Source organism: Oncorhynchus nerka, linkage group LG1 (assembly GCF_034236695.1).
Source record: "Oncorhynchus nerka isolate Pitt River linkage group LG1, Oner_Uvic_2.0, whole genome shotgun sequence".
Classification (NCBI taxonomy): Eukaryota; Metazoa; Chordata; class Actinopteri; order Salmoniformes; family Salmonidae; genus Oncorhynchus; species Oncorhynchus nerka.
The window spans coordinates 48317444-48345432 of NC_088396.1; the positions used below are offsets into that span (position 1 = coordinate 48317444).

General features: G+C 43.2%; 2 protein-coding genes across 4 annotated transcripts in view; one reads left to right on the top strand and one right to left on the bottom strand.

The window, feature by feature from the left end:
- Window positions 1-219: 219 nt before the first annotated feature.
- On the bottom strand, window positions 220-3602 carry LOC115119724 (chemerin-like receptor 2). 3 transcript variants are annotated; one of them, XM_029648586.2, is made up of 3 exons: window positions 3305-3602; window positions 2445-2572; window positions 220-2210 (listed from the first exon to the last, which is right to left on the bottom strand). In XM_029648586.2, the coding sequence occupies exon 3, from the start codon at window positions 2193-2195 to the stop codon at window positions 1086-1088; it is 1110 nt and encodes a 369-aa protein (XP_029504446.1). In that variant the 5' UTR covers window positions 2196-2210; window positions 2445-2572; window positions 3305-3602; the 3' UTR covers window positions 220-1085. The 3 variants fall into 3 exon arrangements, with proteins under 3 accessions (XP_029504446.1, XP_064875491.1, XP_029504445.1); XM_065019419.1 differs by having other exon boundaries at window positions 2461-2572; window positions 3430-3601; XM_029648585.2 differs by having other exon boundaries at window positions 2461-2572; window positions 3305-3601.
- Window positions 3603-5290: 1688 nt separating this feature from the next.
- LOC115119727 (disintegrin and metalloproteinase domain-containing protein 23-like) overlaps window positions 5291-27989 on the top strand; it is a 54214-nt gene continuing 31515 nt past the window's right edge. Inside the window, exons 1-5 of the mRNA XM_065019425.1 lie at window positions 5291-5620; window positions 7076-7278; window positions 7781-7857; window positions 25635-25698; window positions 27847-27929. Coding sequence (XP_064875497.1) covers window positions 5545-5620; window positions 7076-7278; window positions 7781-7857; window positions 25635-25698; window positions 27847-27929 — 503 coding nt within the window. The 5' untranslated portion in view covers window positions 5291-5544. The remainder of the gene's footprint in view (window positions 5621-7075; window positions 7279-7780; window positions 7858-25634; window positions 25699-27846; window positions 27930-27989) is intronic.

Sequence of the window (27989 nt, forward strand, 5' to 3'; positions counted from 1 at the left end):
TGTTAGGTATTCAGGTCTTGTGTTTCCTGCTTTCATCAACTATGTGTGTAGTATTTTCATTCCATCTACAGGGTATTGTAACCATAATTGAGGTTACAGGCAATATACCGTTGATCCTGTTAGATTGAGCACCACTCTATATAACGGCACTTCTGGCACTGCGTCTGTATAACACAGAAGGAATACATATTAACACCCACTACCAATACCGAGAAGGGACTGGATTCATTGTTTATTCCTTTGACTCAAGTATATTACAATTAACAAGTCAATTGCATGCCAGATTTCCCTCATATATTTCAAATTCCCACAAAAAAGAATTGCACACAGTGATTGACAATGTGAACACTATTAGAAAATGTAATTTAAACATTGAGATTAATTTATACGCTTAATATAATTACAACATAAAAAGAACGGCCTAATAGAATTTGTCTCATGTGTACAGCAGCCATATAATAACAGAGTACACTACAACAGCAAATCAACTGGTAATGGGAAACTTTTCAACGTAACAAGAAAGAGAAGGACTAAATTCCCGTCAGGGTTAAACTTGGATTTGTTTGATGACCGAAATCTAAATACAAAAGTGTTTATGAAAATGGTAGATCTGCTTCTAATCATTCCTGTTCCAGAGACAGTCTGTTCCAGAGGCAGTCTGTTCCAGAGACAGTCTGTTCCAGAGACAGTCTGTTCCAGAGACAGTCTGTTCCAGAGACAGTGGGGAAGGGTGGCCTCCTTTCCTATTAGTCTTCGGGGTAAATAGGATCAGATACTTCTTTTTAAAATCATTAAATAAAGTTGCTTCTTTTCCCCTGTGCAAGTTATACTTTTAGTGTATGTCTTTACTCAAGTTTTCCTATGAGGGCACTCAAACAGACCTTGGCACTCAAACAGACCTTGGCACTCAAAGTAATTGCTACTTGGAAGTATCCAACTCAAACAACTAGCACAAATGTTACACTAAGTAAAATATAAAATAAGTCACATTTGGACTAAAAGAATGGTCAGGCTGGTTCTTTTAGGTCAAATGGCAGTTTCTGACGGTTTCTGCTATAGGTAACTGTGGGATTAGATCAGTATAATCAAACAGTTGATGATTCTGTGGGATCCTGTGGTGCACTGATGTATGGAGCTCTTATGTCAGCTACAGGCACTAATTCAGTTGCAGAAATGGACTGGTTGAGCTCCCGCAAAGAACTCTTTGTGATGTCCAGACACGAGCGTTTCAGGAGCTGGCGAACCTTCTTACCCACCAGCACGTAGATGAAGGGGTTGACGCAGCTGTTGAAATAGGCTAAGCTCGTAGCAAGAGGAAAGCCTGTCTTCAGAACAGCATGTAGGTTCAGTGATGAGTTGAAGGAAAGCTCCATTAAACTAAAGATATGGAATGGTGCCCAGCACAAAAAGAAGGCCAGAATGACAGCTGAAACTGTCTTAGAAAAGCTAGACAGGCTCACAGAAAGGTCAGACTGGTGGACTTTGATTGCCAGGAGAATTCCAGTCACACAGACAGCACTGAAGGGCAGTAAGAAGCACACTGCTGTACGGATGACCACCAACGTAATGTGTCTCACAGCAGCTGTATGTCTATCCTGGACATTAAAGTTGTTGAAGCACATCACCCGGTCACGGTAACTCACAGTGTCACGGAATATCAGGGTAGGGAGGCTCAGTAGAGCAGACACCCCCCACACAGAGCCACATACGATCCAGGCTCGCCATACACTGCGACACCTCTGAGACCAGCTAAGGTGAATCAACGAGACATACCTGTCTAGACTGAGCATTGTGAGAAAGAGCACACTGGCATACATGTTCATCACAGACACAAAGGAGTTGAGCTTACACATGACCAGGCCAAAGCCCCAGTGGAAGTCTCGGAGGACGTAGTCGACAGAGAAGGGTAAAAAGAGCACAAACACAAAATCTGCCATAGCCATGTTCAGCAACCAGACACTGTTCACTGTCCGTTTGCTTTTAAATGCCAACACCCATATGACTGTTCCATTTCCAGTGACGCCGAGCACAAATGAAATACTATACATGACGACTGATATGATGTGCATAGCCTCCTTCTGGGAGTATCCGTCTGGGGCATTTTCTTCATCGAAGTCTCCGTACTCCAGATAATCGTAGGTGTAATTGTCGTAGTCCTCCATGGATTTTTCCATTGCTGCAACACTACCTACCATGTGTAAGCAGAGGTCCTGCAAGAATGAGAAAGCAATACATCCTTTTAATATGTGGATTTTATTCAGTAAAACTTTTACAAGTTGCTCTTGTACTTACTGGTGTAGTTTAGAAACAATAATTATTAATTTTAACACAATGTTGTTAATTACTGTGTAACCGCACAAGTATAAGAACTTAATATATGTTACCAGAGTTTCTGTCAACACAACAGCCTACTGTTTTGTCATAGTAGCCCATAAGGTTTTTACCTCATAGATTATTCACCTGAAAGCCCTTGCACTTCTTTGACACAAATGTCCTTGTAATTATCCCGGTCACAGTTCCTCCAGTTGTTTTAGAACAGAGATTGTAAAATACAGCTGGGTTGGTCCTTATCCTGTTAGAGAGTGTCATCATGAGTAAGTCGACTAGAAAAAGAGGGGATGTGGAGTGCCCACACCCTTCACGCACACACACACACACACACACACACACACACACACACACACACACACACACACACACACACACACAACACACACACACACACACACACATACACACACACACACACGCACAAACACACACACACACACACACCCTTCACACACACACACACACACACACACACAAACACAAATACACACACACACACAAAATCAGGAAATCATCCTGCTTGTCTGTTTCTTCTGGGCATTAACATAAACTTGTGACCTTTAAACACAGGAAACCTCCAACCTACACAAATGTGGACAACATGGTGTCTTCAGTCTCAGTTCCTCTAATTTAGACCTTGAAGGTTTATAGTCAGATATAAACTGACGGCAACAGTAGAAACACTTAAAACCCGGTACAACATAATCTTCCATTTAACTGCAGGCCTAATAAAAATGTATTTTGTTTTAAAATAATTTGCCACATGATACAGTATGTGAGCTATGAAACTATTACTAACATAGACATGCGTGGGCTGTGCGTATTCTATAAAATACAGATATTACTGATTGATCAGAAAACGATTACATCTAACATTTTGCGGATGCTGTCCATTTTCCTATGCGTTATCCAACAGCCACGAAAGCCTAGTCTACTTATACAGTAGCCTATATATATATATATATACACATACCTTCCAGTCGCTGAAAGTTACTATGTCCTGCCAATCCTCTCCGAGTTGGAATCACCCAAAATCAAAACTTTTAGAAGTTCAACGGCGTAAACGTAGTTAGGCTACAGCAACTGCCAATACTTTACCATTTGTCTCATTCGGTGATATGTTTCATTGAAATTCCAAACTCCATCCCTATTTTATCACTGGAGTTTGGGTATTGTTCCTGTTCGGGTATCTTCGTTAGTCTGTGCTGTGCATAAACCCGTTACGCCGTAATACATATTGGAGGAGTTGTGTTGTCGTTCAGTAGGCGCGTCCACTGACGCGTCACTTGCGCTGTATAAGAATGAGGAGTACTGGGGTAAAGGAATGCCTTGTGTAAAATTGTACAATCGCTAAACTTGTAGTCTGTCAAAAAAATAAAAGATCGCATGATTTATAGGACAGTTCAGGACGGATTTCCGACTGGTTGACCACTGGCAATGCAATCTCAGAGGTTCTAAGCCCCAACCTACAATGGAACATTTACACAATCTAACCAACCAACATGATTTACTGTAGTGTAGCACATCATACAGGAGCAGCTCAATATACCGAGTCTAAATCAGTCTAAATCAAAAACAAATTTTAAAAAAGACTCCGGTAAGTAACGCTGGTCATCACGAATACAGATATGGCATTATTTGGATGTTTTACAATCACTCCTTATCATCTTGTGCAGATTTTAGATTTGATGTCAAGTATAAGTTACGAAATGAAAATCCTCAGCATTCCAAAGTTGTCTGATTGATTGATGAAGCTAAAAAATCCGTTGGTGCAAATTAAATCTCCAAACGATGTCCTTTAGGTGGAGCACTGCTCACGTATTACCCCCGCTTGCGTCGTGAGATAACAAAACAGGCTTTTCTCTTATCTCCGCCAAGCGACCATCCCACTGCAGACACATTTAGCCCTGAGTGAGGAGCTGTCAGATCCTGCAGGACCATTTACATTTTAGTTGTTTAGCAGACACTCTTATCCAGAGCAACTAGGGTTAAGTGCCTTGCTCATGGGCACATCGACGGGGTAGGATTCAAACCAGCGACCTTTCGGTTACTGGTCTAAAAAAAAACGCTAGACTACCTGACGCCTCATGATAGGGTGTGTGTGTGTGTGTGTGTGTGTGTGTGTGTGTGTGTGTGTGTGTGTGTGTGTGTGAAATTGTTGGACCCATACATTATTTGAACTGGACTTGCTGGGCGCTGTCTTATAAACATGATTGAAATACTGCCTTCTGTGAGCATTTCCTTGACTGCTTAAAGTGCTGTGGACATTAAATCTGAAGGTGCCACGTGTTTTATGCAAAGCTTTATCAAATATTTAAAACACAGAAATGCAGGCAATCATGGACATTGATTGTGTCCTTTGAACTCTAGCCTTAGCGAAGCAGATATACTCTCCCACTAGCTCCGATCGTAAAGCATCTTGTCTGTGTGGGGGATATGTATCACACACACAATTTCCCAATACAGATCGTAGTTTAGTCTAGACTTTGGTCAATCAACAAAATCCCACTAATGTTGCTGCATTTTAATGAACACTCTGTTTAAGGGAAGGACACGATGATTAACAAAAACAATGCCCAATTATTAGCTCTTCAACTGTTAAATAGCTCTTCAACTGTTATGATGTTTATCACTGTGAGATTAGACAGAGATAGGCACTGTGGAGCAGAATACAGTAAACGTATAATAATCAGTCTGTAAAATACATAGGACATACACATTAGCCTACCCACCACATCACAAAACTGCTCACTATTTATTTTGACTATGTAAAATACAATGGGAATCAGGATAGACATGACATGATACACTACAATAGATGAATGCAGTAGTAGGGATGGGAGGCAGTTCAAGCTGATGATCTCTGGGATGCGGCATGCCGGGATATCTTCCCTGTGAAAAAGCACTTGCTTGTACTTTTAAAGCTCGTGCACGAGCCTGTGCTATGTGCGCGCGGGCAAAGCGTGGATTTATATTGAATTGTAAAACACTGCACTTGCGCGGATGCAGCATAGGAGTCTGCTCGTTGGTTTCAGGTGTCTGGCCATCGCCTTCCATTCGCCCCGCGCCCGATGCTGCAAGAGTCATCTCCCACACTGACTGGATACATGAAGACTTTCCCGTAAACGACATCTCCCCCGCTATAACGGGCCGGAAGATAATTACTGCGTTGACGTGTTGATATACATATATTTAAAATATCAAATATGAATCATGCATTTGATATTTCTAGCAAATTTGCTCGTGAGCATCCTTGCAGCCGGACTCCATTCATCCATAGCATCAATCGGTATGTAGCCTACTTGCATGTTCTTAGCCCAGTCAGAACGGTATCAGGTGCATCTAATAACTTGCATGCTCCTTTGTGTCATTATCTGATAGATATGATTGATATGTTAGTTTTTCTCGCTATACTGTTTCTAATTTGTGACGGAAGTGTCTGGCCCGGAGGACAAGTCTTTTTAAGTGACGTTGAGAGAGTGGGCTCAGTATCTTTTTGTTTAGGTTATGAACATGAAATATATCTATATTAACCTGTGAGGAATGTTTGACATGAACTCCTTTTAACTCTAGGCCTACCATTTTGTCCAGTTATTACTGGGTATTTTCCAGAACATTTCAGAGGAGCCAGCAAGAATAGTGCACTCTATATGTGCTCTGGGTCATTAGACACCATTAGACACCATTAGACATGCACCTGTCTGGGGAGTGGACATGACTTTTTATTTCTGTACCAGTGCTATGGCCTAATATCTAAATGTTGCTATGGGTACGCCCATTGGGACTATGCCAGAACGCGAGTGTTCGTTTCGGAGGAGTTAGCAGGATGACACGTCTGTTTATTTTTGAAACTATTGCTGTGGCTCTAATGGTTCCATGTCCTAATATGAAACCAAACTAAAATCAGTGCAAGGCAATAAGATAATGGTGACTAAATTCCAGAGGGGATGAGTCATGAAAAGGAGTTACTATGAGTGTGACGTAAGGAGGACAAATGAGTGTGTGCCGGGGGTTGAAAAGGCAGTTGTTTTCACGAACCAGCTCGGCTTTTATTGTATTGTAATACAAGTATATTTGAACTCACAGGCTCCGGTATTTGAGAATGATTATTGACTGAATATTTCCACGACATTATTAGTACCTCAACGAAGATCAAAACACCTTTTATAAACTGCTGATCTTTGAGATGTTATTTACCAGCATTGACCTTATCAAGGCGCTTATATTATGAATTGAACGGTGCTTTTTCCAATATTAGAATTATATTATATTATGAATTGAACGGTGCTATTTCCAATAGTATAATAATATTCAAGAAAACATAAAGTACTCTACCCGGTCTGTCATATTCAATTGATCTGATTCTTTTTGTTGAAGTCAACTAGAGATTTATGTAATGGAATTTCACATTATTTTGAGTTTTTATAATTGTGTATTTCAATGTAAGCATAGCATTTTGATGAGAATCCCCAGGTATCATTTTTAGGTAGATTGAAAAATGTATATCATAGTTTACTGCCATACCCTGTATACTCAAATGGTCTGAATACACAACATTATACAGCAATATGTACTTCGCTCTCTCCTCTGTATCCAGGAGGAATGGGGAAGTCATGAGCACTTCCTGCAGTAGCAGCATGTTTTATATGATTGACAGGCTTCCTTATGTGGGGGCTATGCAGAGTGCCAACTGACTGTCACATGCTTGTGTGGTGGTGTATCTCCTCTTCTGCACTTTCTCAAGGAGGAGAGAATGAGGTGGTGGAGAGAGACGCAGAAGCATTATTGTCGGAGCGAGAGGCAACTGCAGCAGCGGCCACAGACAACACAAGTCATGTGATCACTTACCCCTCTCGGCTCATCTATTACCTGAAGGAGGACTCAGAGAGCACTTACCATGACCTGGACACCCGGGCTAGAAACCAGGGCACAGAGGGCCATGACCAGGTACGACAACATACCAGACTGATATGCATATGGCCATCCTATTACAGCCTCAGAGTTGCTGTGAGGTTATACTTGTCAATGGAAGTACACTTGTCCACGTTGGCACACTGCATAAAGTAAACTGATGAATGGGTATACTTTGATTGAAATGATAGCCTAGACGGAATCATCAATGAGAACATTGTGAGGGTGATTAACTATTTTACTTGATATGCAAGGGACTTACTTAACTTGGATTGGCAGTGACGTTGGCATGCCATTCCTGACAGTCATTATTACAGTTGCAATTTCTCAATGTAATACCCATGGCTATAAGATTCTAATTATTTGGTTATTAACTAATAATGAATTATAATAATACATTTCATATGTATAGCTCTATATCTACTCTTACCATTATCAAGGGTGACCATTCTCCCAATATACCTACAATTAGAAAGGAAAACAACCTGATAAGAAGAGAAAACAGTGACCTGTGTTTAACATTCTGTCTGTTCCACAGGCAGTCCATCTTGCCCAAGCCAGTTTCCAGTTAGATGCCTTTGGCTCCAAATTTGTACTGGACCTAACGTTAAACAAGTAAGAGCTTTTATCTACCTTAAACCTCACTGTTCTTACTCAATACAGTTTTGTCAGCAGGCTGATATTTTAGCTTATGAAATAGGCATGGGTATTTGCTAACAGTGATGAATATGGGAATTTGGGTGTTGCACTGCTCTTGGTTTTTCATGTTTTACAAGCAAGGAGGTCTTTTTATATGAACTTAAGGAGTCAATTTCTGAGCAGTCTTCCATTTTGAAACAGATCCAGTTTGTGGAACACATCCAACTACAGTTTCTGTTGTCCAGGTCATGGTTACAACAGTAGCCACATTTTGCATGGCTGCCAGGCTATACTCATTGATACGGAGAGCACCATATTGGGCTCAGTGGGACATCTTTAAATCAAAAGTGACAGGCCCCATGATTCCTGGGAGTTCTATGTGAACTCCTGGGAGTTCTAACTAACTAGTAATGAGGTGTATTAAAGGAAGATACCTAATCAGTTGTACAACTGAATGCATTCAACTGAAATGTGTCTTCCACAACCCAACCCCTCTGAATCAGAAAGATGCGGAGGACTGCCTTAATCAACATTCACCACGCCCAAGGAACAGTGGGTTAACTGCCTTGCACAGGGGCAGAACGACAGATTTTTACCTTGTCAGCTCGCGGATTCAATCACGCAACCTTTCAGTTACTGGCCCAACTCTCCTTATCCGCCAGGCTACCTGCCGCCTCATGTGAATGATTCATGCAGGGCCTCACGTAGATAATGGGGTCTGCTATGGCGATTGAACAGGTCATCTTGAGAGAGAGAGACTGCCTGTTTGTCTCATCACTGGTAGACTTCATATTGCGACCACCATCAGTCTTCTCAGCACTGTCACATGAACAATATTAGCTCCTATGACTGTGAACATACATTATGGTGTGGGCTGACTATAACAAGCTAAATTAACACTTATAGAATGAGCATGGCAAATGCATTGTCTTTTCAAGTGAATAGAGGAATTGGGAAGCATGGAGACTCATGGCAGACATTGACTACTGAAGGTGGTGTGGTCTGATGACCATGTGAAGGTGGTGTGGTCTGATGACCATGTGAAGGTGGTGTGGTCTGATGACCATGTGATGGTAGTGTGGTCTGATGACCATGTGAAGGTGGCGTGGTCTGATGACCATGTGAAGGTGGCGTGGTCTGATGACCATGTGATGGTAGTGTGGTCTGATGACCATGTGAAGGTGGTGTGGTCTGATGACCATGTGAAGGTGGTGTGGTCTGATGACCATGTGATGGTAGTGTGGTCTGATGACCATGTGAAGGTAGTGTGGTCTGATGACCATGTGAAGGTGGTGTGGTCTGATGACCATGTGAAGGTAGCGTGGTCTGATGACCATGTGAAGGTGGTGTGGTCTGATGACCATGTGATGGTGGTGTGGTCTGATGACCATGTGATGGTAGCGTGGTCTGATGACCATGTGAAGGTGGTGTGGTCTGATGACCATGTGAAGGTGGTGTGGTCTGATGACCATGTGATGGTAGTGTGGTCTGATGACCATGTGAAGGTAGTGTGGTCTGATGACCATGTGAAGGTGGTGTGGTCTGATGACCATGTGAAGGTAGCGTGGTCTGATGACCATGTGAAGGTGGTGTGGTCTGATGACCATGTGATGGTGGTGTGGTCTGATGACCATGTGATGGTAGCGTGGTCTGATGACCATGTGAAGGTGGTGTGGTCTGATGACCATGTGAAGGTGGTGTGGTCTGATGACCATGTGAAGGTGGTGTGGTCTGATGACCATGTGAAGGTAGTGTGGTCTGATGACCATGTAAAGTGGTGTGGTCTGATGACCATGTGAAGGTAACGTGGTCTGATGACCATGTGAAGGTGGCGTGGTCTGATGACCATGTGAAGGTAGTGTGGTCTGATGACCATGTAAAGGTGGCGTGGTCTGATGACCATGTGATGGTAGTGTGGTCTGATGACCATGTGAAGGTGGTGTGGTCTGATGACCATGTGAAGGTGGTGTGGTCTGATGACCATGTGAAGGTGGTGTGGTCTGATGACCATGTGATGGTGGTGTGGTCTGATGACCATGTGATGGTAGCGTGGTCTGATGACCATGTGAAGATGGTGTGGTCTGATGACCATGTGAAGGTGGTGTGGTCTGATGACCATGTGAAGGTAGTGTGGTCTGATGACCATGTGAAGGTGGTGTGGTCTGATGACCATGTGAAGGTAGTGTGGTCTGATGACCATGTAAAGTGGTGTGGTCTGATGACCATGTGAAGGTAGTGTGGTCTGATGGTCTGATGACCATGTGAAGGTAGTGTGGTCTGATGGTCTGATGACCTTGTGAAGGTAGTGTGGTCTGATGACCATGTGAAGGTGGCGTGGTCTGATGACCATGTGATGGTAGTGTGGTCTGATGACCATGTGAAGGTGGTGTGGTCTGATGACCATGTGAAGGTGGTGTGGTCTGATGACCATGTGAAGGTGGTGTGGTCTGATGACCATGTGAAGGTGGTGTGGTTTGATGACCATGTGAAGGATAGCAGTAGAGATGGGGGAAGTGGTCATGTGGATCAATGCTGTCAGAGGAAGAGGGTTGATGTTCCTGATTGCCAGGGGCCAGATGTTGGCACTCTGTTTGGAGACGTTTGACCATGGGTCCACTATGCCTTAATCACTGTCATTCCAGAGGGAGTAGGGATTGTGGTAGTTTATAGCAATGTAATCTAGAACCATGTAGCTGGGTGTATAGATTAGCACCTGGCCTTCACACACACACACACACACACACACACACACACACACACACACACACACACACACACACACACACACACACACACACACACACACACACACACGCACACACACACACACATACACAGTAAACTACAGCAGGAAGCATGTAGAGACATGAGGGGTTGATGTCCTGTCCCTGACCTGAGAACTTAACCATCTCCGGTCCTCACAACACATACTAGTTTGGATGTTACTGTCAGTCCCAACACTCACAATTACACAACAGGCTTTGAACAATGGGGTTTAAGCAAGAACACAAGTGTTTTTTTGATCAGATAATAATTAGACAACGACCTGGGCGGCGGGGCAGCAGGTAGCCTAGCGGTTAAGAGCGTTGGGCCAGTAACCGAAAGGTCGCTGGTTCGAATCCCTGAGCCGACTAGTTAAAAACAAATTTGTTGATGTGCCCTTGAGTAAGGCTCAACAACCCTGATTGCACATGTAAGTCGCTCTGGATAAGAACGTCTGTTTAATGATTAACTACGTCAATCTGCAGAAGAGGAGCTGTGCTTTGTGACCAGATTCTATGTTGTTCTTCATTGTTTGTGAGTGAGCTTACTTTGGTGCATGTTTTTCGTTGTCTGTGTCTATGGGTAGGATGAATTGTGTTCACTGTTGTAGCTGCGACAGTGCTGATCTAAATATAGATAGGTCTGCAAACCCTCCAATGGGCACAACTTCTACCCCCTTCTCACTGCTACCTGTCACTATTGCACCTGGAGAACATATTTTCAGCATAATGGAGTTTCATATTCTTAAAGGAATAGTCCACCCAAAATTACAAAATGACATGTCGATTTCTTTCCCTGTAAGCATTTGTGGCACACATCCCATTCAAGTCATGCTACTGATATATTAGCATTTTTTTGGTGCATCATGTTCATATCATCTATAAGTGACATTGTTGAGCTTCGCAGTCAATTTGAGATACTTTCGGACGATGTGGACACGACCAGCGAAAATGGTGAATATTGGTATCATGACTTGAATGGGATTTGTGCCATTAAATGTTAGCATTTGGAAACAGTGTCAGGAAAATAAAACCAAAGCATGGATTGCTGTCATACCTTTTCCATAGACATATTACAGGGCAAGAAAACCCATGTTTAATTTTGTAATTTGGGTGAACTTGTAACGATTCTCGTTGGTGGAAGAAGGTGAGGACCAAGGTGCAGCGTGGTATGTGTTCATGATTTTAAATATAATCAAAACAGAACACTAAACAAAATAACAACTAGGAAGACCGAACAAACGAAACAGTCCTGTCTAGTGATGACACACAAAACAGAAAATAAACACCCACGAAACACAGGTGGAAAAATGCTACCTAAGTATGATTCTCAATCAGAGACAACTAACGACACCTGCCTCTGATTGAGAACCATACCAGTCCAAACTCAAAAACAAACAGACTGCCCACCCCAACTCACGCCCTGACCATACTAAAACGAAGACAAAACAAAGGAACTAAGGTCAGAACGTGACAGAACTATCCCTTTTGAGGAGAATATGTGTTTTATTGTCATTACAGCATAGCATGTGGGTAAATCCATTTAAATTCAATCACTTTTTGACAGCACCCCTTTTGATTTGAACAAAACCTTTCATACATATTTGCCCACTGAAGAAGTGCTCAGAAAGTGACTTTCATCAGTTAAAGGTGCTCAAAGTTGAATTATTTAGATTTTTGATTAGATCTATTAGGATCTGAGCGATATAAGAAAGATCAGGGAACATTTAAATTTTTTTTTTTACATGTATTTAACCCCTTATTGTTGGCACTAAACAGTCTCCATATACTGTATACTTTCAGACATTTTTTTTCAATTGATACCGGGGGACCTTCAGACGAATCTTGTGAGGTCTGTGGGTGTCCTAGAGCAAAAACAACCGATATGGTCATGGGAGTCTCACCTTTCCACAGAGGGGTCATATTAGTGTGTAGCCCAAACTGTTCAGAACCTACCGACAGAAGTTGGCAGGTCGTAGAGCAAAACGGAGAACGCCATCGTGTTGGTGAGAGTCTCATCTTTCCACGGAGGGAAATATATATAGATATATATTTTTTTAAACGTTTTTTTGTGAGAAAACAGACTTTTGGGATGTCTCATGGTCTGACAAACACTGCTCTAGCTCTGTCACCTTCCACTGCAGATGGGGGAAGGGCGATATCAGCAGATGTGGTGGATTGAGACAATGCAACAAAAAAAAACGGATATTTGTATTTTAAACAATCAGATTTTGATGGGGGCGCAGAAATTGTATGCTAATCGCTATTTGAAACTGTAAGACCACAAACCACACGGTGGATTGGCTATATATGATTTCCAGGGTAAATTACCAATACTATACACACCTAACTCCTTTTGTGTCAGCTGTTGCTGGCAGTTCTAAGACTCAATGTAGATGCATGGCGATGGAAGAATAACAACCATGTAGTGACTATCAGGTGTGCTACAGGAAATATACAGTTCACAAGTCAAAGCAGCCACAGTTGCATTATTAAACCTTAGTCCCCCGACCCCCCCCCAAAAAAATGTTGGCTACCGTGTCAGACTCATCACACTCTGATACTTACATTGTGGTCAGCGCTTACAAGATTCACTGTCAATGCTGGTACAGCATCCATCTTCAGGATTAGCTTTCTGGCAAGACCCATTGAAGGTTCTCTCCAATTGATAAGCAACTTCACTCAAAATGTGACATGCTCATACTTTTCGGTGCAGCCTGTCCACCCGAAATGAAAAGCAGCCAATACAGTCAGATGTCTTCATTCTTCGGAAAATAGTGGAAGGTTAATTTTACGCTATGGCAACCAGTCACAACACAGTGTGCTTTCGCCGGCATGCTGGTAAGTAGCTTGCTAGCTAACAGTCACACCACAGACGAAAGGTTACCACTATCTTTGGTCGTACGTTCTGCTTATGGTTTGTAAACAACGCCAAAGCAAGGTGTAGACATGAAACATGACATAATACAGAACATTAATAGACAAGAACAACTCAAGGACAAAATTACATAATAATTTTTTAAAGACATGTAGTCTCTACATATCAATACATACAGACCAACTATCTAGGTAAAATAGGGGAGAGGCGTTGTGCCGCGAGGTGTTGCTTTATCTGTTTTTTAAAATCAGGTTTGCTGTTTATTTGAGCAATATGAGATGGATGGACATTCCATGCAATTAGGGCTCTATATAATACTGTATGCTCTCTTGAATTTGTTCTGGATTTGGGGACTATGAAAAGACCCCTGGTGGCATGTCTGGTGGGATAAGTGTGTGTGTCAGAGCTGTATGTATGTTGACTATGAAAACAATTTGGGATTTTCAACACATTAATGTTTCTTATAAAAAGAAGAAGTGATGGAGTCAGTCTCTCCTCAACTCTTAGCCAAGAGAGACTGATATTTACAGTATTAATATTAGCCCTCTGATTACAATGAAGAGCAGAACGTGCCAGTCTGTTCTGGCCCAGCTGCAGCTTAACTAGGTCTTTCCTTGCAGCACTGGACCACACGACTGGACAATAATCAAGATCAGACAAAACTAGAGCCTGCAGAACTTGCTTTGTGGTGTCAAAAAAGCAGAGTATCTCTTTTTTACGACCAGATCTCTCCCCATCTTTACAACCATTAAATCTATATGTTTTGACCATGACAGTTTACAATCTAAGGTAACGACAAGTAATTTAGTCTCCTCAACTTGTTCAACAGCCAAACCATTCATAACCAGATTCAGCTGAGGTCTCAAACTTAGGTAATGATTTGTACCAAATCCAATGCTCTTAGTTTTAGAGATGTTCAGGAACAGTTTATTACTGGCCACCCATTCCAAAACAGACTGCAACTCTTGGTTAAGGGTTTCATTGACTTCATTAGCTGTGGTTGCTGATGCGTAAAATGGTTGAATCATCAGCAGGTTATGGTTATGGTCAATAATATCTAACAGTACAGCGCCCCACAATCTTCTTATTATCAATTTATTTCACCCAATCATCAGTCATTTGTGTCAGTGCAGTACATGTTGAGTGCCCTTCTCTATAAGCATGCTGAAAGTCTGTTGTTAATTTGTTTACAGAGAAATAGCATTGTAGTAGGTCAAACACCATTTTTTCCCCAACAGTTTGCTAAGACTTGGCAGCAAGCTGATAGCTCTGCTGTTACAACTAGTAAAGGCCACTTTACCACTCTTGGGTAGTGGAATGACTTTGGCCTCCCTCCAGGACTGAGGACAATGACTTTCCTCTAGGCTCAGATTAAAGATGACAGATAGGAGTGGCTATAGAGTCAGCTACCATCCTCAGTAGCTTTCCATATTTGTCAATTGTCAATGCCAGGAGGTTTGCATTATTGATCGATAACAATACTTTTTTGACCTCTCCCACAATAACTTTACAGAATTCAAACTTGCAATGCATGAATACAATGGCTTGCCCACTTTTCCAATGAAGTCATTAAAATAATTGGCAACATCAAATGGTTTTGTGATGAATAAGCCATCTGATTGGATGAAAGATGGAGTTGAATTAGTCTTTCTGCACATAATTCCACTTAAAGTACTCCAAAGTTTTTTTCCAACATTCTTTAGATCATTGATCTTGGCTTCATAATACAGTTTATTCTTCTTTTTGTTGAGTTTAGTCACATAATTTCTCAATTTGCAGTAAAATGTGCAGCCAGACTTATTTGCCACTCCTTTTGCTCCATCTCGTTCAATCATACAGTTTTTCAATCCCTCATCAATCCATGGAGCCTTAACAGTTCTAACAGTCAGTTTCTTCTTATGGCTGCAGGGGCAGTATTGAGTAGCTTGGATGAAAGGTGCCCAAAGTAAACGGCCTGCTCCTCAGTCCCAGTTGCTAATATATGCATATTATTAGTAGTATTGGATGGTAAACACTCTGAAGTTTCTAAAACTGTTTGAATGATGTCTGTGAGTATAACAGAACTCATATGGCAGGCGAAAACCTGAGAAAAATCCAACCAGGATGTGGGAAATTTGGTCGATTTTCAACTCATTGCCTATCGAATATACAGTGTCTATGGGATCATATTGCACTTCCTAAGGCTTCCACTAGATGTCAACAGTCTTTAGAACCTTGTTTGATGCTTCTACTGTGCGGGAGGGGGGAATAGGAGCTGAATGAGTCAGAGGTCTGCTAGAGTGGCATGAGCTGATCACGCACGTTCACGTGAGGGTTAGCTTGCGTTCCATTGCATTTCTACAGACAGGAATTCTCCGGTTGAAACATTATTGAAGATTTATGATAAAAAACATCCTAAATATTGATTCTGTACTTCATTTGACATGTTTGTACGAACTGTAATATGACTTTTCGTCTGAACTTTCGCCTGGACCTGCCCGCACGTCGTGAGTTTGATTGTGTTCTAAACGCGCAAACAAAAAGGGGGTATTTGGACATAAATGATGGACTTTATCGAACAAATCAAACATTTATTGTGGAACTGGGATTCCAGGGAGTGCATCCTGATGAAGATCATCAAAGGTAAGTGAATATTTAAAATGCTATTTCTGACTTCTGTTGACTCCACAACATGGTGGATATCTGTTTGGCTTGTTTTGTTGTCTGACCATAAAGCACCAATGTAAACTGAGATTTTTGCATATGAACTTTATCAAACAAAACATACATGTATTGTGTAACATGAAGTCCTATGAGTGTCATCTGATGAAGATCATCAAAGGTTAGTGATTCATTTTATCTCTATTTCTGCTTTTTGTGACTACTCTCTTTGGCTGGAAAATGGCTGTATGTGTTTTTGGTACTAGGCTCTGACCTAACATAATCATATGGTGTCCTTTCCCTGTAAAGCATTTTTGAAATCGGACACGATGGGTAGATTAACAAGAAGTCAAGCTTTAATTTGGTGTATTGCACTTGTGAATGTTTGAAAGTTAAATATTTCAAAAAAATATTTTTGAATTTCGCAATCTGCCTTTTCAGCGGATGTTGACGAGGCAGAACCCCTAACAAGTTAAGAGTCGCAGCAAAATATTTTGTACGATCTCTTATACATTATTTAAGGACCAGCTGTTTGAACTTTGGCTTTCCCGGAAATGGCCACTATTCTGTGATCCAGCTTTAGAACAAAGTTCTACAGTATTAGTAAAAATGTGATCGATACATGAGGATGATCTTGTTCCTGTAGTGTTCGTAAACACCCTGGTAGGTTGATTCATAACCTGAACCAGATTACAGGCACTGGTTACATTAAGAAGCTTTGTCTCGAGCGGACAGCTTGATGAAAACCAGTCAATATTCAGGTCCCCAAGAAAGTAGACCTCTGTGTTTACATAACATACATTTTCAAGCATTTCAAAAATATAATTTAGAGACTGACTGTTCATGCTTGGTGGCCTATAGAAACACCCCAAAAGAAAAGGCTTTCAAGTGAACCTGCAACTTCAATAAGACTTGACATAAGATCTTCTCTAAGTATGACATCGAATTGGCTCTGAATATATACAGCAACACTTCCCCCATAAGCATTTCTGTCTCTTCTATAGATGTTATGTCCTTGTTTTGCTACTGCTGTATCATCAAATTAATTATTTAAGTGAGTCTCAGAAATTGATAATATATTAATGTTATCTGATGCTAGCAAGTTACTGATTTCATGAACCTTATTTCTAAGGCTAGATATATTCATATGGGCTATTTTCAGCCGTTTCCTGAGGGCCTTATCAGAGATAGACATAATACTGAAAAGAGCAAACAAAGCAAAATAAAAAATATACATTCAGCAGTCCATTAATCAATATATGTGTGTGTGTGTGTGTGTGTGTGTGTGCGTGCTGCGGGGTTGAAGCTACGAAAACCATAGGCTTGGCTCTCTCATCCCCTCCAGGCTTCTGGGAGGGAGGTTTGACAATGAGCCTGTCATAGCGGATGTAGGCCATGTCAACCCACACGCTCTGGCAGCTTTCATGACAGGATCAGTTCTTTCCTCTTCTGGCGCACAGCTTCAGGATAGTCCTCGTTAAGGAAGATATACAGTGTCTTACAAAAGTATTCATCCCCCTTGGTGTTTTTCCTATTTTGTTGCGTTACACCCTCTAATTTAAATGGATGTTTATTTGGACTTCATGTAATGGACATCCACAAAATAGTCCAAATAGGTGAAGTGAAATGAAAAAAAAATCACTTGTTTCAAGAAATTCCCCAAAATAAAAAACGGGAAAAGTGGTGCACGCTGTAACGATGGGTGAGTGATGGGTGAGGAGTCAAATGCAGAGAGCAAAGTAAACGGGAAAAAACGCTTTAATGTCCTTAACAAAGTAACAGGTCCAAACATGGGTGAATGCCCTAAAACACAGGTGCAAAAACAAACCCAAAACCTAGTTACACAAACCCGGATAGCGAAAACCCAAAACCGACGATACACCACAAACGTAACAAACACAACAAGCCCGCACAAACACCAGCGGGCAAAACTAACTTAAATAACACCCATCCCAAAACCCCAACAAGGAACAGGTGAAAACAATTAGACAAAAACAAACTAAAAGGAAAAAGGGATCGGTGGCAGCTAGTAGACCGGCGACGACGCCCGCCGAGCGCCACCCGAACAGGAAGGGGAGCCACCTTCAGTGGCAGCTAATAGACCGGCGACGACGCCCGCCGAGCGCCACCCGAACAGGAAGGGGAGCCACCTTCAGTGGCAGCTAATAGACCGGCGACGACGCCCGCCGAGCGCCACCCGAACAGGAAGGGGAGCCACCTTCAGTGGCAGCTAATAGACCGGCGACGACGCCCGCCGAGCGCCACCCGAACAGGAAGGGGAGCCACCTTCAGTGGCAGCTAATAGACCGGCGACGACGCCCGCCGAGCGCCACCCGAACAGGAAGGGGAGCCACCTTCGGTGGTATTCGTGACACATGCATATGTTATCACTCCCTTTGCTATGAAGCCCCTAAATAAGATCTGGTGCAACCAATTACCTTCAGAAGCCACACAATTAGTTAAATAAAGTCCACCTGTGTGCAATCTAAGTGTCACATGATCTCAGTATATTTTCACGTGTTCTGAAAGGCCCCAGAGTCCGCAACACCACTAAGCAAGGGGTACCACCAAGCAAGCGAGACCAAGGAGCTCTCCAAACAGGTCAGGGACATAGTTGTTGAGAGGGCCGCCCACCAAAACTCAAGGACCAGGCAAGGAGGGTGTTAATCAGAGAAGCAACAAAGAGACCAAAGATAACCCTGAACGAGCTGCAAAGCTCCACAGCGGAGATTGGAATATCTCTCCATAGGACCATTTTAAGTCGTACACTCCACAGATCTGGGCTTTATGGAAGAGTGGCGAGAAAAAAAGCCATTGTTTAAAGACAAAAACGAGCAACAGGTTTGGTGTTCGCCCATAGGCATGTGGGAGACTCCCCAAACATATGGAAGAAGGGACTCTGATCAGATGAGACTAAATTGAGCTTTATGGCCATCAAGGAAAATGCTATGTCTGGCGCAAACCCAACACCTCTCATCACCCCGAGAACGCCATCCCATCCCACAGCATCATGCTGTGGGGATGTTTTTCATCAGCAGGGACTGGGAAACTGATCAGAATTAAAGGAATGATGGATGGTGCTAAATACAGGGAAATTCTTGAGAGAAATCTGTTTCATTCTGCCAGAGACTTGAGACTGGGACGGAGGTTCACCTTCCAGCAAGACAATGACACTAAGCATACTGCTAAAGCAACACTCGAGTGGTTTAAGGGGAAACAGTTAAATGTCTTGGAATGGCCTAGTCAAAGTCCACACCTCAATCCAATTGATAATCTGTGGTATGATTTAAAGATTGCTGTACACCAGTGGAACCCATCCAACTTGAAGGAGCTGGAGCAATTTTGCCTTGAATAATGGCCAAAAATCCCAGTGGCTAGATGTGCCAAGCTTATAAAGACATAACCCAAGAGTCTTGCAGCTGTAATTGCTGCAGAAGGTGGCTTTACAAAGTATTGACTTTGGGGGGTGAATAGTTATGCACTCTCAAGTTTTCTGTATTTTTGTCTTATTTCTTGTTTGTTTCACAATAAAAAAAATATTTTGCATCTTCAAAATGGTAAGCATGTTGTGTAATAGCTTGATTTGGAGCTAGTTACCCTTAATAGCTCCTTGGTCAGCAGGAGTCACTAGAGCACAATGAGCCAAGTAAAGTCCCCCAACTTTACGACGCTGGGCCAATTGTGCCCAGCCCTATGGGTCTCTGACACAGCCTGGAATCAAACCTGGCTACTGTAGTGACATCTCAAGCACTGTGATGCAGTGCCTTTGACCGCTGCGCCACTCAGGAGGCTTTTATTGCAATTCGATGTTCAAAACATATGCTGCGGAGAGACAAGAGAAAAACAAAATGTTGTTCAGACAAGGAAATGAAAGTGCTGAAAACAAATTGGCTCCCTATTTGCACTGAACAAATATATAAACGCAACATGAAACAATTTCAAAGATTTTACCGAGTCTATAATATAATCTATGGATTTCACTTGACTGGGAATACAGATATACTGTACATCTGTTGGTCACATATACATTAAAAAAAAGGTAGGGGTGTGAATCAGAAAACCAGTGTGACCACTATTTGCCTCACGCATTGCGACACATCTCCTTCACATAGAGTTGATCAGGCTGTTGATTGTGGCCTGTCGAATGATGCCCCACTCCTGTTGAATGGCTTTGCGAAGTTGCTGGATATTGGTGGGAACTGGAACATGCTGTTATAAACATTGATCCAGAGCATCCCAAACTTGCTCAATGGGTGACATGTCTGGTGACTATGCAGGCATGGGAAGAACTGGGACATATTTAGCTTCCAGGAATCGTGTACAGATCCTTGCGACATGGGCTGTGCATTATCATTCCACATCACATAAGGTGATGGCGGCAGATGAATGGCATGACAATGGGCCTCAGGATCTCGTCATAGTATCTCTGTGCATTCAAATTGCCAGGTGGCTTATGGTAAAGAAATAAACATTACATTCTCTGGCAACAGCTCTGGTGGACATTCCTGCATGCCATTTGCACGCTCCCTCAAATTTTGAGACATCTGTGGCATTGTGTTGTGTGACAAAACTGCACATTTACTAGTGGCCTTTTATTGTCCCCAGCACAAGGTGCACCTGTCTAATGATCATGCTGTTTAATCAGTTCTTGATATGCCACACCTGTCCGGTGGATGGATTATCTTGGCAAAGGAGAGATGCTCACTAACAGGGATGTACCCACATTTGTGCACAACATTTGAGAGAAATGTTTTTTGTACGTACATGTATGGAATATTTCTGGGATCTTTTATTTCAGCTCATGAAACATGGGACCAACACTTTTATTCAGTTAAAAAATATATATGGAATAAGCTATGAAGGAAAATTTCAGTGCAGTTCCAACCTACTAGCACAAAAATAATGTTGCGATATTGTCAAAACTAAACAACATATCGTCAAAAATACTATCCCTATATGTAACTTAGGGATTTTTCCTTCCATCACTTGCAAACATTTATGGAAAGTTTTGTTTAAATCAAAAGGGATGCTGTTAAAAAGTAATTGAATTCAAATGGATTTATCCAATATAGTTTTCATAGAATCCCTATATGCAGATGGTTTAATGTATTGTAGATCGAGTATTTTTTGGGGCTCATAATACCTCTGTGTTTTAATAAGCATTGATCTGGGACTGATTCAGTCATTCAGTATGTCTGGGTCTTGGCTGCAGAACAGTATGTCTTGTCCTCCCTCTCCCATAGCATCACTATTCAATTCTGAGCAGAGCTGATTATTTCCATGTGTCAGAGACATAGCAATGACAGCATCACGTGTCAGTGAATTTGGGCAGGAGCTGGTCCGGTGCCAGGCCCCAGAACCTCCTGCAGTTTCTGGTCTCCCCCTCTCTTCTAACACTGCATTGTCAGTCTCCTGTGGACTCAAAGACCTCAGGGAAGGACTCCCTCCTCTTTAGCCACACACACATAAACACTCATACACACTGACTGCACACTGCGACGTGTACTTCCTCCGACCTCCCTTCTCCCCACACTCCACTCACTCACACACACACACACACACACTCACTCACTCACTCACTCACTCACTCACTCACTCACTCACTCACACACACACTCACACACACACACACACACACACACACACACTCTCTCACACACACACACACACACATCTTTGCATTCCACTGATCCAGCCCACCAGACTCTGCAATGCTGCACTCCCCCCCTCTTTCTATCGCTCTCTCTCTCTCTCTCTCTCTCTCTCACTTTCTCCCCATCTCTCTCTCTCTCGCTCTCTCTCTCTCTCTCTCTCTCACTTTCTCCCCATCTCTCTCTCTCTCTCTCTCTCTCTCTCTCTCTCCCTGTCTCATCCATCAAGCTAAAAATAGCCCTTCACTGGTGCTTTGACACTCTCTCTCTCTATCTCTCTCGCTCTCTCTCTCTCTCTCTCTCTCTCTCGCTCTCCTTCTCTACACCTAACTGTGTGCAGGACTTCCTGCCCACTCGTTGAGCATTGCTCAAAACATGTCAGGCACACACACATTTCAAAATATTTTTCTTAGTATTTGGTTTCTACTTATCTGCAGCAAACGGTGCTGTATGTCCAGGGGTGGGAGGGTGTCTTCAATTAGATCTACAAGGTTACCTTGAAAAGTGCCATTGTGGCAGAAATGGCAGTCTCTTGAAGTCAGTGGTCAGCTAACATATTGACTGTGTGTAACTGTGTGGTGTGGCATGGCTTGCTGAGTCAGACGGTGGGAACAGCCTGGAGGACAGCGGGGGCTCAAGGTGAACCAAAGGCCTCAAACAATCATTTACCATGTGATGCTTCATTGACACCATGTTGAAAGGGGATATGTCTTATATCAATGTCATGCCTGTCGCTGATGTTCTTTCTATGTTTTGTCTGTCATGGATTTTCTTTCTAATCAATGAATTTGTGAAATAGTGAAACATTGTTTTAGATATTTTCTTGCTTTAAATGTTTTTCAAAGGTTAAAATAGATTTGACATTGTTTTGAACTTCACTGGTTGGCTGTAAATTACAGCTTTGTTGTAAGGGTTTTCCTGTGGTGAAGTAGAGGAGGACCAAAACGCAGCGTGGTTATATTGATTCATGTTTAATAAAAACAGATAAACATGAACACTACAAAACAATAAACGTGGAAAACCAAAAACAGCCCTATCTGGTGCAAAACACAGAGACAGGAACAATCACCCACAAACACACAGTGAAACCCAGGCTACCTAAGTATGATTCTCAATCAGAGACAACTAATGACACCTGCCTCTGATTGAGAACCATACTAGGCCGAAACATAGAAATACCCCAAAACATAGAAAAAACAAACATAGACTGCCCACCCAACTCACGCCCTGACCATACTAAATAATGACAAAACAAAGGAAATAAAGGTCAGAACGTGACATTTGTGATGAATTCTGGATCCCATTGTGTACACTGGCTGTCACCACTGTGTGTTGACTGAGTTTCAGAGTATGTACCTTACTGTATCTATCTTATAATGTATTATTGTATTATTAGTATAGTCTTTAAATCAAAATCAAATGTATTTATATAGCCCTTCGTACATCAGCTAATATCTCAAAGTGTTGTACAGAAACCCAGCCTAAAACCCCAAACAGCAAGCAATGCAGGTGTAGAAGCACGGCAGCTCCACAAAAAGGATCTGGTGCATCTTACCTGCTGATGCAGCATCTAACCCGCTGATGCAGCATCTTAAATACTGATGCAGCATCTTAAATACTGATGCAGTATCTAACCTACTGATGCAGAATCTAACCTACTGATGCAGCATCTTAAATACTGATGCAGCATCTAACCCGCTGATGCAGCATCTAACCCGCTGATGCAGCATCTTACCTACTGATGCAGCATCTTAAATACTGATGCAGCATCTTAAATACTGATGCAGCATCTTACCTACCGATGCAGCATCTAACCTACTGATGCAGCATCTAACCTACTGATGCAGCATCTTACCCGCTGATGCAGCATCTTACCCGCTGATGCAGCATCTTACCTGCTGATGCAGAATCTTACGCGCTGATGCAGCATCTTACCTACTGATGCAGCATCTAACCTACTGATGCAGCATCTTACCTACTGATGCAGCATCTTACGCGCTGATGCAGCATCTTACCTACTGATGCAGCATCTTACCTACTGATGCAGCATCTTACCTACTGATGCAGCATCTAACCCCCTGATGCAGCATCTTACCATCTTACCCGCTGATGCAGCATCTTACCTGCTGATGCAGCATCTTAAATACTGATGCAGCATCTTACCTGCTGATGCAGCATCTTAAATACTGATGCAGCATCTAACCTACTCATGCAGCATCTTACCTACGGATGCAGCATCTAACCCCCTGATGCAGCATCTTACCTGCTGATGCAGCATCTTAAATACTGATGCAGCATCTTACCTGCTGATGCAGCATCTAACCTACTGATGCAGCATCTTAAATACTGATGCAGCATCTTACCATCTTACCCGCTGATGCAGCATCTTAAATACTGATGCAGCATCTTACCTGTTGATGCAGCATCTAACCCCCTGATGCAGCATCTTACCATCTAACCCCCTGATGCAGCATCTAACCCCCTGATGCAGCATCTAACCCCCTGATGCAGCATCTAACCCCCTTACCATCTAACCCCTGATGCAGCATCTAACCCCTGATGCAGCATCTTACCATCTAACCCCCTGATGCAGCATCTACCATCTAACCCCTGATGCAGCATCTAACCCGCTGATGCAGCATCTAACCCGCTGATGCAGCATCTAACCCCCTGATGCAGCATCTAACCCGCTGATGCAGCATCTAACCCCCTGATGCAGCATCTAACCCCCTGATGCAGCATCTAACCCCCTGATGCAGCATCTTACCATCTAACCCGCTGATGCAGCATCTTACCCCCTGATGCAGAATCTTACCCCCTGATGCAGCATCTAACCTACAGATGCAGCATCTAACCCTCTGATGCAGCATCTTACCTGCTGATGCAGAATCTTACCTGCTGATGCAGCATCTAACCTGCTGATGCAGAATCTTACCTAGTCTTCCTATAGCTGCACAGAATGCAACGTTTAAGCTACCTTTAACTGTGAGATGATGTGGGTGGGTGTATTTAGGTTGCCGTGGGTGTATTTGACTGTGGGGTTTGAATAAGATTAAGGTTTGTGATGCTTGTTGAATGTTGTTCAGCTGTTAAACAGGATGAACCTCTCCGTGTAAGCCACAAGGAAAACTGAGTCACGGTTCTCGATCAGACCAAATCGAATCAAATCAAATTTATTTATATAGCCCTTCGTACATCAGCTGATATCTCAAAGTGCTGTACAGAAGCCCAGCCTAAAACCCCAAACAGCAAGCAATGCAGGTGTAGAAGCACGGTGGCTAGGAAAAACTCCCTAGAAAGGCCAAAACCTAGGAAGAAACCTAGAGAGGAACCAGGCTATGTGGGGTGGCCAGTCCTCTTCTGGCTGTGCCGGGTGGAGATTATAACAGAACATGGCCAAGATGTTCAAATGTTCATAAATGACCAGCATGGTCGAATAATAATAAGGCAGAAGAGTTGAAACTGGAGCAGCAGCACAGTCAGGTGGACTGGGGACAGCAAGGAGTCATCATGTCAGGTAGTCCTGGGGCACGGTCCTAGGGCTCAGGTCCTCCGAGAGAGAGAAAGAAAGAGAGAAGGAGAGAATTAGAGAACGCACACTTAGATTCACACAGGACACCGAATAGGACAGGAGAAGTACTCCAGATATAACAAACTGACCCTAGCCCCCCGACACAAAAAACTACTGCAGCATAAATACTGGAGGCTGAGACAGGAGGGGTCAGGAGACACTGTGGCCCCATCCGAGGATCACAGATGGTTAGGGCAGCAGGTCATCACAACAGATACTAACCCACGCCCCCTTCTCTTTCTACTTCCCAGTGACTTGTTGTCGTCGGATTATGTGGAGATCCACTATGAGGAGGGTAAACCTGTTCTATCAAAGGTAACATCTCCAGTCAGAATACTCACTCTGTTTGGGTTCCTGTTTTCATTTACCTTCTTTTTTTTCTTTTTCGGGCGGAGCCTAATTGGTTCCCAGTGGAAGATACAGGGCCTACAGCTGGTAAAGAATGGATTGGTTTGTTTTACGGGGGGCTGATTAGGGCCAATCAAAGTACAAGTGGATAGTTAAAGTAATATGTAGCAAAACGCTTAAAGACTATTCAGTTGTACCATGTCTACAGGACCTCTGGAGTTCACAGACATTCAACTAATTAATATGGCGGCCATTGTCCATGTAGAGTACAGAGAGGTACTTTTATATTTCTACTGTGATGTTATTTATCCACTTGGTCTTGATCTGTCCTAATATAGCTCTTATTGATTAGCATTACCGAACTTCATCAAATACAGTATGTGGTGCCAGTTTGCATCATCAGTTCAAATGTGATTCGTCCTGATGTTCAAGTGTGATTCATACTGATGTTCAAATGTGATTCATCATGATGTTTTTTTTTTTAATCCCTCTCACCCCCCCTTCCCCTTAAAAGATTTAGATGCACTACTGTTCCACTGGATGTCATAAGGTGAATGCACCAATTTGTAAGTCGCTCTGGATAAGAGCGTCTGCTAAATGACTTAAATGTAAATGTAAATGTTCAAATGTGATTCATACTGATGTTCAAATATGATTCATTCTGATGGTCAATTCTGATTCATCCTGATGTTCAAATCTGATTCATTCTGATGTTAAAATCTGATTCATTCTGATGTTAAAATCTGATTCATCCTGATGTTAAAATCTGATTCATCCTGATGTTCAAATCTGATTCATCCTGATGTTGCGTAAGTGTTGTTTCTGTTTTAATGATGAAGAAAGAGAGTGAGGGAGAGCTAGGGGAGAGAGAGACAGGAGAAAGAGAGAGGGAAGGAGGGATAGATGGGGAGAGGAAGGATGGATGGTCGAGAAAGAGAGAGAGAGGGATGGTAAAGAGAGAGAGAGGGGAGAGGGAACTGCCACTGGTGTTGCTGAATCAGGATCAGGCTGAGGGGCTGATGGGCTGGGGGGCTGATGGGTTGAGGGGCTGAGGGCTAGGCCGAGGGGCTGATGGGTTGAGGGGCTGAGGGCTAGGCCGAGGGGCTGATGGGTTGAGGGGCTGAGGGCTAGGCTGAGGGCTCAGGGGCTGAGGGCTAGGCTGAGGGGCTGATGGGTTGAGGGGCTGAGGGCTAGGCTCAGGGGCTGAGGGCTCAGGGGCTGAGGGGCTGAGGGCTAGGCTGAGGGCTCAGGGGCTGAGGGCTAGGCTAAGGGCTGAGGGCTAGGCTGAGGGCTAGGTTGAGGGGCTGAGGGCTAGGCTGAGGGCTAGGCTGAGGGCTAGGCTGAGGGCTAGGTTGAGGGGCTGAGGGCTAGAATGAGGGGCTGAGGACTAGGCTGAGGGGCTGAGGGCTAGGTTGAGGGGCTGAGGGCTGAGGGCTGAGGGCTGAGGGGCTGAGGGCTAGGCTGAGGGCTAGGTTGAGGGGCTGAGGGCTGAGGGCTAGGCTGAGGGGCTGAGGGGCTGAGGGCTAGGCTGAGGACTAGGCTGGGCACAGTGGAGCTAGCTGACTCAGCATGGCTCCACTCCGCTCCCCTGCCTGCCTGGCTGCAATCCAGATCACGTGACAGGGAAGGGAGAGACTGGCGCTCTGCAGTAGCTATGCAGCGTGGGATGGTGGCTCTTTCTGAGAGAGAGAGAGAGAGAGAGAGAGAGAGAGAGAGAGAGATGTGGACCATTGAGGCCCACAAGCACAACCCACACTCCCAAAATGTATTATTTCTAAATGTGGGCTGATTTCGTTAACCAGGCTGCAGAAGATGTACTGTTTTGGAGAAAAGTATATTCCTCCCAACTGAATAAACAGTACTACAACACAGTTGCAATAATGCAGCAAATACACAAAGGTACTTCATCTGAAGTATATTCCAGATGGTATAGATGAATTAGTATGTGATTTTATTTTGTTTGTTGAATGTCTTGGTGAAGACCACTGGAGTGGTGCTCTAATCATCATGTCCCCCATCTTCTCCACATTAGGTTGCTGTGATGTGAAGTGTTGTCTAAGTGTTGTTTAAGTGCTGTTTAAGTGCTGTTTAAGTGTTGTTTCTGTGTACCCTCAGGGTGGTGAACACTGTTACTACCACGGCCAGGTGAGGGGGAAAGATGATTCCCACGTGGCCTTGTCTACCTGCAATGGGCTGCAGTAAGTGAAGGAACAGCAGCAGTTGTATATATAATAATCCGTGCCTGGAATATGTGTGGA

What these genes read in the sequence shown, in the direction of transcription:
- LOC115119724 (XM_029648586.2), bottom strand. Translation starts at nt 2,195, where the DNA reads ATGGTAGGTAGTGTTGCAGCAATGGAAAAATCCATGGAGGACTACGAC.